This window comes from Sebastes umbrosus, chromosome 19 (assembly GCF_015220745.1).
Source record: "Sebastes umbrosus isolate fSebUmb1 chromosome 19, fSebUmb1.pri, whole genome shotgun sequence".
Taxonomy (NCBI): domain Eukaryota; kingdom Metazoa; phylum Chordata; class Actinopteri; order Perciformes; family Sebastidae; genus Sebastes; species Sebastes umbrosus.
Genome location: NC_051287.1, coordinates 1,093,038 through 1,106,673, shown reverse-complemented (window position 1 = coordinate 1,106,673; position 13,636 = coordinate 1,093,038). Strand labels below are relative to the sequence as shown.

The following is a 13,636-nucleotide window of genomic DNA, read 5'->3' as shown; positions in this document are numbered from 1 at the left end:
AATGTACTATGGAGTATTAGGGCCACATTGAGGGAAAAAACATCTGAGATTTAAAGTCATAACTTTACGGAAAAAAAGTTGTAATATTACGAGAATAAAATAAAATAACACGTAAAATTACTACTTAATAATATTATGACTTTTTTTCTCGTAAACTTCTGACTTTATTCTCTAAATCTCAGAGTAATTTTTTTCCCTCAATGTGGCCCTAATACTCCGTCGTACCGTCGTACCGTCATACCATAGACCTACAACAATGATGAATAAAAATGAAAAAGTAAACAAAAGAGTTATTCATTTCTATTTCCAAAAGTCCACAGGGAGCCGCTGGAGAGGAGCTGAAGAGACGCTGGTTGCTGACCGCTGGTCTAGACCGACGCTCGCTCACGTCTACGTAGTGCGAGAACAAGCGCGATCAACAGGACGCTGACTGTCGTTGACTTTGGCTGTTAACAAGCTAGTTCTGATTCATAGAGCCCCTTTAAAGGTGAACAGACGGCCTTTAAACCGTTAAAAACATGTCGACACGTTTGCGTATAACAGCGAGTTCAGCAACATCTGCATCTGTTCAGACAGCAAGAATGATCAGGTGATCAAAATGACCAGATTATCCCAGAAGAGGAAAATCATTACTGAACAAAACTATTTGCATTGCAGCCGGACTAAGAACACACGTATGCATCATAAAGACACAAGCCCATTGTGAATGTATGTTATCTGATTTATTTATTTATAATCCTCCTGGTTAGTTCTTCTTTGTCCTCATGTTCATGTTGTTGTTCTTTAAGTTGAATTCTCTAATCAGTCAGTAAAAGGAGGATTGCAACACTTTATAGGCCTACTGTATAGACACATCAGAACACAGTGGAAAAACAACATTTCTATCTGAGACGTAGTGGAGTAGAATAGTACTGCAGGCTAAAATTACAGTACAAGTAGTAAGTATCTCAAAGAATATGGTACCTTATTTTATTTTATTTATTTATTTTGCACATATTTACAACAGCATCGAACCAGACAGTCAATTCAAGAGGAGAAAGGTTTAAAACTTACAGAACTAATTTAATAATTATTTATTTAATGTTTCTTGTAAGGCACTTTGAGCTGCGTTTTTATTGGAGGATGGAACCTGCCAAAATAAAAAATAAATAAAATAAAATATACAAATGACATGTCATTAAAAATATAAAAAATAATATCAAAAATAAATGTAGACATTAATTAATTGATGAAATGGGACATAAATTGGTACTGACCTCATGACACATGTTGAGTAACAGACCCCTCATTTGCATAATGAGGCAGAAATGCATAAAGAAATATAAAAAGAAAAGAACAGAAATAAACATGCAAAGGAAAAATTGTGCATGAATAAATAAAAAATAGAATTAAAACAAATTAAAATTCATAGATAAATGCAAAAATAAATAAACTTCAAATTTATTAAAATAAATACATGAATAAATACAAGAGAAATGTAAACAGAAGAGTAAATAAGGGAATTGATACAAAGATAAATAAATAAAAAAAGCAAATTAAAACAGAAATATCAATTTATGTCACATTTTATCAATTAATTAATGGCTACATTTATTTGTATATTATGTTTTCTATATTTAATGACATATTTGTTTATTTATTGAGGCATTTATTTATTTATTCATTTATTTCTTATTATGGCAGGTTCTGTCCTCCATACTTTTATGTATGAAAGGTGCTGTATAAATAAAGTTTATTATTATTAATATTAAATGCAACATGATTAGACATCCTCCAGAATTAACTAGACATCGTTAATGAAATGTGATGAATTCATTGTGACTTACACTTCTTTCTCTCTGATGTCCATCGTGAATAAACGTCCATAAATCCTCTTAGAAAGCAGAGACTCCTCGTAGCTGCAGAACTCGCCTGAGAATAGTCCCGTTTTTAACTTTTCTTCAGTATCACAGTAATCCAGTGATAGTTGTCTGTACATCCATGAGTACACTGCAAACAGGAACTACTTAGAGATAATTCGGCATACTTTTAATGGAGACAGTTTGACTGAATGTAAACAAATAAAGGCTAAAAAGAGTTGTAGTCCACCGCTAACTGACTGACGCATGGCAACATTACTTAACTTACATTACTTGTTCACGTCCCCAAAGCATTATGGGAACTGTAGTTAGAAAAACTTGCACGCATGATCATCCCCTCAAATAGAAGTCAGACAAAGAAATCCTAGCAGTGATAAAATCCATGAATATTGATGCTATTGATAGATATAAATAAATAAATTAATTAATTAATTAATTAATTAATTAATATAACAAAATTAATGTAGCCATTAATAATTTATCAAATGTGACATGAATTGACATTTGTGTTTTAATAGGCTTCTTTATTTATTTATCTCCATATTAATTCCCTTATTTATTTACTCTTCTGTTTAATTTTCCCCCAAAGTTATTTATTTCTGTATTCTTTTCTTTTCACATTTCGGCCTCATTATGCCAATGAGGGGGCTGTCACTCAACGTGTGTCATCGTGGGGTCAGAGTACATAGATCGGCTATATGCTGGCCAGCTAGCTGCAATAAATGTAAAAATAAATACAAAATATGAGCAAAAATAAATGCAAATTATGTTGCAAAAATTAATACATACATTTTAAAATTAATAAAAATAAATACATGAATGAATAAAAGGGAAAATGAAACAGAAGAGAAATTAAATATATAAATAAATAATAAAATGAAGCAGAAGAGAAATAAATAATGAAGCAACAAAACAACATTTCTATCTGAGACATAGTGGAGTAAAATAGTACTGCAGGCTAAATTTAAAGTACAAGTAGTAAGTATCTCAAAGAATATGGTACCTTATTTTATTTTATTTATTTATTTTGCACATATTTGCAACAGCATCGAACCAGAAAGTCAATTTAAGAGGAAAAAGGTTTAAAACTTACAGAACTAATTTAATAATTATTTATTTAATGTTTCTTGTAAGGCACTTTGAGCTGTGTTTTTATTAGAGGATGGAACCTGCCAAAATAAAAAATAAATAAAATAAAATAAATGACTTGATAAATAAACATATCTTTAAAAACAGCATAAATAATGTGAAAAATAAATATAGACATTAATTAATTGATGAAATGGGACATAAATTGATATTGACCCCAAGACACATGTTGAGTAACAGACCCCTCATTTGCATAATGAGGCAGAAATGCATAAAGAAATGTAAAAAGAAAAGAACAGAGAAATAAATATGCAAAGGAAAGAAAAAATCGTGCATTAATAAATAAAACAAATAAATATAAAACAAATTAAAATACATAAATTAATGCAAAAAATAAATAAACTTCAAATTATTAAAATAAATACATGAATAAATAAAAGGGATAATTAAACAGAAGAGAAAATAAATAAATAAATTAATACAAAGATAAATAAATAAATAAAGAAACAAATTAAAACAGAAATGTCGATTTATGTCACTTTTTAATCAATTAATTAATGGCTACATTAATTTTTAATATTCTTTTTTCTACATTTAAACACATATTTATTGATTTATTGATTGATTTTTGATTTGGACAACCACAAAGAGACTCTCAACCTTCCTCCTACTATAGTTCTACACTACTACTGAGCAGCAAATACAAATAAACACACAGATTTGTGTGTCAGCCCAAAGAGAGAACAGAGACTGGACACCAGTATGAAAACTGTGTGATCCTCTGGTCAAACTGTGAACACGGCTGACAGGAAAACAAGGTGAACACGTGACAGAGACTCAGTCGGACGAGGACTATTGGCTGTAAAACTGCAATCAGATATATTCCAGTAAAGCTCCACCTCTTCCTGTACGCAGATATACACTGAGGACAGCACATGTGATGATCAGAGCAGAGAGACGGGCGGAGAGACGGTCTACCTGGACGTCATGGATCACCTGTTGGTGCTGATGCTGTTGCTGTGGAGCTCAGGTAGGACTCTGCTTTAAACATGATGTGTTATTATTCACATATTTCATCTTTAAATCAGAGAACAAACTGATCACACACACCAACATCACATCAAATGTTCAAAGGACGACTAAAAGGGGAAATGTCCAGGGTTCATACAGCTTTTATAAAGTCAAATTACATACAAAAAAGTGGGATTAATTTGTGATTAATCACGATTAACTATGGACAATCATGTGATTCATTTGTGATTAAATATTCTAATTGATTGACAGCCCTAGTTTTGGACTGTTGGACGGACAAAACAAGACATTTAAAGACGTCACCTTGGACTCTGACGAACTGTGCTGCACATTCTTCACTGTTTCCTGATGTTTTATAGACTCAATGATTGATTACTTATAGATTCATCAACTATTAATATAGTTGCAGCTGTAATTCAGTCTCCTCTCAATGACTCTCTGCTCATGTTAACACCTCTACCGGAAACTGACGGCATTAATCTGATGGGAACATCTCAGTCCGTCCTGGTTGTCATGGTAACAGAAACCACAGTTTTATAATCTGTTATCTGTCAGCATCTTCTTATCAAAATGATCAGTTCCACAGAAATGCAGCTCAGAGAGGTTAAAGGGACATTTCGCAATCTTTTACGTGGATGTCCACTCAGTGCTGATGGTAAATGTAGTCCACTGCCATCTTGGTTTTTAGCCGTCTCCATTTTGGTTTTGGTCCTTTTTACTGTTTCCTGTTTCCTCTCCTGCAGCCGTATCATTAAGTCACTGCTAATGCTAACACAACATTTCCTGCTGCTACTGCTTCACATTAAAACACCTCAACTGGACGAACCACAGAAGAAGTGGACCGCCAACTGGTTTTGAAGCCTTGAGTTTGCCGTTTTGGCCGTCGCCATCTTGGTTTCATGTCGCCATCTTGGTTTTTGGCCGTCGCCATCTTGGTTTATGGTCGTCGCCATCTTGTTTTTTGGCTGTCGCCTTCAGCATTGGCTTCACTTCTCAGACCTGCTGGAACAAACACGTAGACAGACGGGGCTTTTATTGTGAAGCAGTCACAGGAAACACAATGTATTCACAAAACAGGACAGCAGGCATTTTGTTAATTTTGTTGTCTGTGGATCAATCTGAAATATTATCGGGAGTAACAGACGGATTATGAGACAGCGTGCAATAACAACGCCATTCTTGTTTTTGGCGTGTCATTTAACGCCATGTAGTCTGTACTGAGAGAAATGTAAATGCATCCGTGTGAACAACAAATACCAGAGTTTTAACCAGGAGACCAGTGTCTTGACTTGTAAGTTACGTTAGTGACTTTGGCGCATGGCGACTGTCACGTGTTCTTTAGTGACGTTTGTGACATGTTTTCCGTCGTTGTGTTATGTTGATTCCTTATGTATTTCATTTCCGTACTTATTTTAAGCCCAACAATGACGTTTTTCCTAAACCTGACTGAGTGGTTTTGTTGCCCAACAAATGTAATGTGTTATTTGTACGCCTCCCCGTGAGACCGGGTTGCTACTTGACAGCTAGTTACCTTAATTATTTAATTGTGGCTGTATAAACATCTTAACTGTGCTGATTGTGATTGTTTTAAACTGTAGCGTGCAGAGATTCCTTTTGTGATTATTGCTGCTTCTCAGCTAAATGGGAACAGGTTGGAAATAGCCGCCTACAGACGGCATGAGGTTAGACTTGATCAACACGCCGTCCTTTGGTTAGTTAGTTACTCACTGTTTGATGATCCACGATGGTTCGGGTGGTCCAAGAGATGTTTGAATGGTGTACTGCGAGATACTGGGTTAGGCTATAAACTGCTTTGGCTGAATGTAGCGTCATGAACAAAATCAAAACCCCAAACAAACTAAATAAACACAATAAGTTCAAATCAGTGAAACAAATTCATCCAAGAAAACTTTGATGCCGCAGTACAATTAGACAAAACACATGGCGGGTGAAGGCTGTTTCCTTGTGGCGTCTTCCATAGTCCACTGATTTCAGCACACCTGCCTTCAATACGAGCTTCCTGAGATACGAGGTCAGGTGACACTGTGCACTTGGTTTAACTCCAAAAGTACCACTATTTACTTTAAAGTAACTGAAGCTAATATGAAATTATAAGAGCTTGCTAGAAATGGCTTTAACAGTGATGTTGCACTGTAAATGAGCTGAACTGATGAGGACATCTGATGAAATGTTGAAGTATTCCTTTAACTCTGTATGAACTGACTTGTGTTCTGTGTATCCACATGTTCACCTGTTAAACTGGTAAAATGGCTCCAGAGTGAGTTCACTGAGGGGTTTCTGAGCTGCTAGAAAATGATTTTTCAAAACAACCTGAGAGTGTTTGTTCTGTCCACGGCTGTGATCCAATCATGCTGCTTTATCATTTTCTCCTCAGGACTCCAGGCTGAAGGAGAACACACCTCAACAGGTAAATAGAGAAAGAAAAGACATTAAAGAATCATTAAAGCAAAATCAATCAAGTTTTAGTTTGATCTGGATTAAATTCACTTCTTTTACTGATGACTCTCTTGTTTCTGTTCAGAGTCTGATGATGTCAGGTTGGTGGGAGGAGACAGTCGCTGTGCAGGAACACTGGAGGTGAAATATCAGGAGGTCTGGAGACCAGTGGGGGGCTATTTCTGGACCCTGAAGGAAGCAGCTGTTTTCTGTAGAAAGCTGGACTGTGGCTCTGCTGTTTCTGTAGGATGGAGAGAGGAGTCCTCAGAGAGATCTGTGTGGTGGATCAGCTATGACTGTGTTCAGTCTGGATCTGCTCTGAGGGAGTGTGCAACACCATATACCTCTCCCAACATCCTGGATCTCACCTGCTCAGGTAAGCCCATCAGTGACATCATCTATGACAGTAATGTACCCAGGTTGACACACACATGCAGCAGCTAGAATGGCAGCAGACTGACTCCAGCAGCCATGACGGAGTCTGATGAGCTGCTGCCTCCGTAAATCAGCTGCTGAATGCAGCCAGATATATATCTGTATATATGAAACATACGTGTCTGCTGCTTCAGGAGTCCCCTGGGCCGACCAGCAACCAGCCTGAAAGGACTCCTTCTTCAGCTTGACAGCTTTCTTAGCTACTGGTTTCCACCAGCAGCTTCTTTAGCTGCCACCATAACAGGCACCAGTGACCTACTGGCCACAACTTTGAGCAGCTCAGCTCAGCCGGGGGCTCGTCAGTATCTCCACACCCACGTGTCCTCCTTCACCCTGGAAACTCCTTAAAGAGACAGAGTCCAGCCCCTATCCCTTTTAGATGTTAGGGATCATTTTCTAAACAGACTTTTATTCTGGGTTACACATCTTCTCAGAAAAATAAGAAAGAATGAAAACTTTGTAACTTGTCTGTGTGGAGAGCAAAGATTGTGGAGTAGCTGAGCAGAAGGAACAGAAGAGAGAAATCTGCAGATGATGATGATGATGATGATGATGATGATGATGATGTGTTATTGTTTGATGAAGACATGATGTCATTATAAATCACAATGACATTAAAAAGATGTGTTCTGTTGTTAATGATGAACTCATGTTGGAACTGTTCTGAGTCCAGTTGGAATCACTGAATTGTTGTTTCATGACATCTTTATTATTTAGTGTCTGGTGTCTTTGATCTCTCTCTATTTGATCTTCTCTCATCTCTCCAGACTCTGTCAGGCTGGTGAATGGGACTATTCTGTGCTCAGGCAGACTGAAGGTGATGTCTAACCTGTCCAACCAGTCGTGGTCCTCAGTGTGTGACGCTGACTTTGACCTGCAGGATGCAGAGGTGGTCTGTAGGCAGCTTGGCTGTGGGGCTCCTTCAGTCCTCCAGGGGGCGCTCTATGGAGACGTGGAGGCTTCAATGTGGACCAAAGAGTTCCAGTGTGGAGGCCATGAGTCTGCTCTCCTGGACTGTAGAAGCTCAGGCTCAGAGAGAAACACCTGCTCACCTGGCAAAGCTGTTGGACTCACCTGCTCAGGTAGAAGAGGAGCTGCAGCTCTGATCTGGTTCATTTCTGTTCTAATGAAACTCACTTTATTCTTTTACTGATGACTCTCTTGTTTCTGTTCAGAGTCTGATAACGTCAGGTTGGTGGGAGGAGACAGTCGCTGTGCAGGAACACTGGAGGTGAAACAGGGAGACTGGAGACCAGTGGATGGCCGTGACTCTAACTGGACCCTGAAGGAAGCAGCTGTTTTCTGTAGAAAGCTGGACTGTGGCTCTGCTGTTTCTGTAGGATGGAGAGAGGAGTCCTCATTCAGATCTGTGTGGTTGATCTGGTCTGACTGTGTTCAGTCTGGATCTGCTCTGAAGGAGTGTGCAACATCATTGAACTCTTCCTCCATCCTGAATCTCACCTGCTCAGGTAAGCCGATCAGTGACATCATCTATGACATCATGTCATCTGACACCTGTCTGTCTGTCTCTGTGTTTGTCAGACTGGTGACATCACATCCTTCTTCAGGGTCCATGTTGTTGAAGGGCGGGTGAACGTGACGTTTCATCATCTCAATCATCTCTCTGTGTTTACAGACCTGCTGCTTCAGCCCAACATCTCTGTGCCCTCCTCCATGGACGGGGTCTCCGAGGCCCAGCAGCAGGGGTTTCACGTGTTGAGGGGCTCCACCTTCACCATCAGCTGCTCCATCCAGCCGCAGTACCCAGGAGGCTCCTTCCAGCTCACCTTCAACTCCTCCACCTCAGCAGACAACTACACCCAGCCAGCTGTCAATCACTCTGCCCACTTCCTGTTTCCTGCTGCAGAGCCCGCCCACCAAGGAAGCTACAGCTGTGTTTATCACCTCTATGCTTTTTCTCACAACTTCTCGTCTGAGAGCCGTCTGATCTCTGTCACTGTCGTAGGTAAGCTGACTGTTTGACTACTGTCATTGTGTGACACATGTCATACAGTAACCGAACTTATACAAAGGACATTCTGCATGTTTGGTTCCCAGGATAACTCTGGTTCTCTGAGAACTGAGAGAGGAATTTCACTATGAGCAGGTCCATGAAGCTGTCCATGGGCATCGCAGACATTAAGGCCCAGACACACTAACCCGACATCAGAGAACTAGCGGTGATGAAGGCCACCAGTCGCGTCTTCTTTGTCTTGGCCAAAAAGATGCACTCGAACTCACCGCAAAGACGACAGCCGACGGCCAGTCAGCACGAACGTTCTGCACCTTCATGAGAGGAAATAACTCTCCACACCAGCAGGTGGCGGTGGTCTGTTGTTGTCAGTCAGAATAAGAAACAGGAAGAGCGAGGACGGCAGATATACAAGCTGTTGTTAAGATACGTACATGAAACAAAGCGGCGTCTGACGACCAGTTTCACACCACTCTCACTCACCACTCAGCTTCATTCCAGATGTTCACGTCGCTGAGAAAATATCCGTGTGTCCTGTGTGTTGGAACGATCAGATGAGATGAAGATGAACGATGAGAAGAGTCTTCTGTGTTTGTCCTCTTGACTTTACTCGTCGGTTTGCTTTCCTCACTTCCGTTTCTCTTCTCGTGCACTGATTGGTTTAAGCTGAACAGCCAATCAGAGTGATTTCTCTCACCGACGAGCTCCGCCACCGATTCAACACGCTGAATCAGCCGAAACACCTCCGACACGGGAAGACTAGAGCCGACGGTTAATACAAGGGAAATATATCTTATTCTATATATTATAAATCATGACTCATCCCTAATATGAAGTAAATATGAAGTGTGAGAAGTTTAAGAGATGAGTCTCCATGTTGAAGTGGTTTTAGATGTCAGGTCACTACAGTTTGTGTTTAATGGGAGCTGTTGGACTCCTGATGTCATGTGATGTGATGTGATGTGATGACTGTCCATGTGTTTGATCAGATCTAAGGCCTTTCATCATCAGAGCCATCGTCCTGCCGCTGATTCTGCTGTTGGCGAACATTGGCCTTTACTTCTACTGTAAGGTACTGACACACGTCTGTTGTTCAGACCACTGACTGACATGAAGCTCTCAGTCTGTGTTCATTGAAGTGAAGAGAGAGAGGAGTGATGCAGGAAGTCACATCTGTGTGCTGTCATGTGTCTCCAGGCCACCAGGGGGCAGAGGCCGGGCAGACGGGAGAAGGCCGAGCCGGATTATTATAACCTGGGTGTTCCTGCAGCTGAAGGAGGGCCGACTGAAGAGGAAGGAGCTCAGGGAGCAGAGTAGCACCTCCACGGAGCTCATCTCACACCCAGATGGATTTATAACACACAACCCAGCAGCAGATCATTTTATACGCATGTTCCCTTTAAACAAGCTGTACATATTATATTACATCATATACTATATTATTATTACTCTCAACATGAAAACCAACAATGTGTTAGTCTCTTCATACGTTCTGACTTCCTGTCAGCTTCCATCTCATTGGTTCCTACTGAAGACGTAATTCTTTAAAAACACTTCCCAAATATATAGTTTCATTTGAAAACTAGCCTTTAAAGCAGGAATACCGAAGTCCAAGCAGCCGGCACAACTTGAAACTAAAGACACACCGACCCAGGCCGATCGGGAACATACATCCATCCATCCATTATCTGTAACCGAACATTAATCTACCATGTTCAACCCAAAATACAAGTATGAACCTGGAAATGAGCATGATAGGTCCTCTTTTGCTTAATTTTGTAGTTAAGGAATATACTTAAGTTTGTGAACAAGAATTTTTCTTATTTCATAACAATTTTCCTAAATGTTGTACATTAAGGAGTATACTTAAATTTGTGAACAAGACATTTGCTTATTTTATATGAATTTTGCTTAACTTTGTACATTAAGGCAGGGGTTCTCAACCTTTTGCAACTGAAGGCACACTTGTGATTGTCAAAACATTTCCGAGGACCACCTTCCCAAATAAATGAGTAAAAAACCTAACATGTTTATACAACAGATAATAAAGTGGGCTGTAGATATGTGTTATGCCACTGTCAGCTGTAATGACCAAAATACATATTCTGCTCACCCTCAGTGAGACACTTGGGCTTGCCTCTGGGAGATGATGAGATGAAGTGGTGGTGGGATGGGTGAGAGGCTGACACGCAGAGTAGCATTCAAAGTTGCTTTCAGTTTGTTCCTTGCCTTTGATTTGGTGACAGTCACAATGGAAAACCCTGACTCACATAAATAGGTGGTGGTGAAAGGCAACAGAAATTTGATTGCCCGTTTTGACAGAGAGGGATATTGACTGGCAGCCAGTATCCAGAATGAAGCAAGGTCTACTTGTGTGAGCTGAAGCTTCAGGCTGCTGTCTGCTGATAGTTCCATCAGTTCATTTTCCAACACAGTGGAGAGAGCTATGTCTTCTGAAGCAGGATCCACAGAGAAAGGGTCCAAAATCCAAAGGTTTCCATCTCGTGCATCTTCTGGGAAGTAGTCTGTAAACTTTCCTGACAACTGAGTCAAATGCTGGGTTATAACACTGGATATGTTGACATGAGGAGTGGCTTCCAAAGTTTCACTGAGGAGTGAAAACACGTCAAATCGTCCCTCCTTGACTCTTCTGTTCCACAGAATACGTTTTTTCTTGAAGCCCTCAATTTTGTCTGAAACCAAAAACACTGTGCTGTTTCTGCCTTGCATTGATATATTGAGCTGATTTAACTGGTCAGATATATCTGATAAGTAGGCCAGTTTACCATCAGTGTAATGCTCAGCAAGAGGGGAGTGCTGCTCTTCCACAAATGTGTGCACTTCTTCTCTCAGTTCAAAAAGGCCATTAAGCACGAATCCTAATTTAATGTATTCAGGGTCATATTTCCTCACCACACGCTTCGGAGCTTTTACTGGCGCAGGGTTGTCTCCCACATCACTTTTTCGCTTTAAAAACCGATTCATTTAGTCTCACTGCATCCGAGAACGTTAGCTAGCTAACAGTGGCCAACACGTTTGTCTCTACCTGATGGTGTTTGGTGTTTTTACACAAGGCCTATTGAAGGAGGTTGGGTCACACTTAATCAACGCGCCTTCGGGGTACCGCACATGCGCAGTAATATCTGCTCTGCACTCGCCGAAATTGAGCCGATCGCAACGCACGACCGCAGCTCCAGTTACACTGCGCATGTGTTATACCCAAAACAAGACCCGTGTCCGCCCGTGTCTCAGCCTCCTTCAATAGGCTTTGGTTTTGCAGCAGCTGGCATCTTACCTCCTTTAGGTTTTACCTGTTCACTTTGCTAAATAATAATAAAAAAATAATCTAGTACCACTGCCTCCGCGGCACACTAGATGGCGCTCTGCGGCCCACCGGTGTGCCGCGGCCCACTGGTTGAGAACCCCTGCATTAAGGGATATATTTTAATTTGTGATCGAGAATTTTACTTATTTCACAAGAATTTTGCTTAATTTTGTAGTTAAGGAATATACTTACATTTGTAAAAAAGAAATTAGATAATTTCATGAGAATTTTGCTTAATTTTGTACATAAATAAATATACTTAAATTTGTGAACAACAATTTTGCTTATTTCATGAGAATTTTGCTTAACTTTGTACATTAAGGGATATATTTAAATTTGTGATCAAGAAATTTGCTTATTTTATAAGAATGTTGCTTAACTTTGTAAATTAAGGAATATACTTAAATTTGTAAAAAAAAGAAATTTGATAATTTCATGAGAATTTTGCTTAATTTTGTACACAAAGTAATATACTTAAATTTGGGATCAAGAAATTTGCTTATTTTATATGAATTTTGCTTAACTTTGTACATTAAGGAATATACTTAAATTTGTGAACAAGAAATTTGCTAATTTCAAGAGACTCTTGCTTAATTTTGTACGTTAAGGAATATACTTAAATTTGTGATCAAGACATTTGCTTATTTCACAAGAATGTTGCCTAATTTTGTAGTTAAGGAATATACTTAAATTTGTAAAAAAGAAATTAGATAATTTCATGAGAATTTTGCTTAACTTTGTACATTAAGGAATATACTTAAATTTGTGAACAACAATTTTGCTTATTTCATGAGAATTTTGCTTAACTTTGTGCTTTAAGGGATATATTTAAATTTGTGATCGAGAAATTAGCTAATTTCAAGAGACTCTTGCTTAATTTTGTACATTAAGGAATATACTTAAATTTGAAAAAAAGAAATTTGATAATTTCATGAGAATTTTGCTTAATTTTGTACACAAAGAAATATACTTAAATTTGTGATCAAGACATGTGCTTATTTTATAAGAATTTTGCTTAACTTTGTAAATTAAGGATAATTACTTAAATTTGTGATCAAGAATTTTGCTTATTTCATAACAATTTTGCTTAATTTTGTTCTTCAAGGATTTTGGGACAAGATGTCCTCATTACTAATCCAATAATGTGAATAAAAATATGAACACATATGCAGCAGCAGCCTTCAGAGATGATAAAGATTAATAAATTAATAAAAATGTGGTTTATTCTACGTGGAGAGGACGTCACTTTAGGACGTCTGATCAAAACCATTTAAAGACAATATGAGAACATCTTTATGACACATACTTGTATTGCACAGAGACATTTAGTACTAGTACTACTTTAACAAAGTACATTTTGAAGTCGGGTCCAGGTGGATCATTATTGGACGACACCATGTGACCCGTCTGCTCACAACCATTTAACAACCAAAACCAAAGCAGAGCGTCATCAGAAGGAGAACTTTA

At 38.8% G+C, this 13,636-nt stretch overlaps 1 protein-coding gene across 1 annotated transcript; it reads left to right on the top strand.

Annotated features, from left to right (window-relative positions):
• The first annotated feature begins 3,498 nt into the window (after positions 1–3,498).
• LOC119478146 lies at positions 3,499–10,768 on the top strand. Its single transcript, XM_037752623.1, has 6 exons — positions 3,499–3,978; positions 6,376–6,408; positions 6,523–6,813; positions 8,509–8,838; positions 9,834–9,916; positions 10,042–10,768. Exons 1-6 carry the CDS (start codon positions 3,936–3,938, stop codon positions 10,159–10,161), a joined length of 900 nt encoding a protein of 299 aa, XP_037608551.1. The 5' UTR covers positions 3,499–3,935; the 3' UTR covers positions 10,162–10,768.
• The last annotated feature ends 2,868 nt before the right edge of the window (positions 10,769–13,636 follow it).

What these genes read in the sequence shown, in the direction of transcription:
- LOC119478146 (XM_037752623.1), top strand. Translation starts at nt 3,936, where the DNA reads ATGGATCACCTGTTGGTGCTGATGCTGTTGCTGTGGAGCTCAG. An exon ending in AGGAGAACACACCTCAACAG is followed by an intron (nt 6,409 to 6,522) that starts GTAAATAGAGAA and finishes GTTTCTGTTCAG; the next exon opens with AGTCTGATGATGTCAGGTTG. An exon ending in GCCTTTACTTCTACTGTAAG is followed by an intron (nt 9,917 to 10,041) that starts GTACTGACACAC and finishes ATGTGTCTCCAG; the next exon opens with GCCACCAGGGGGCAGAGGCC.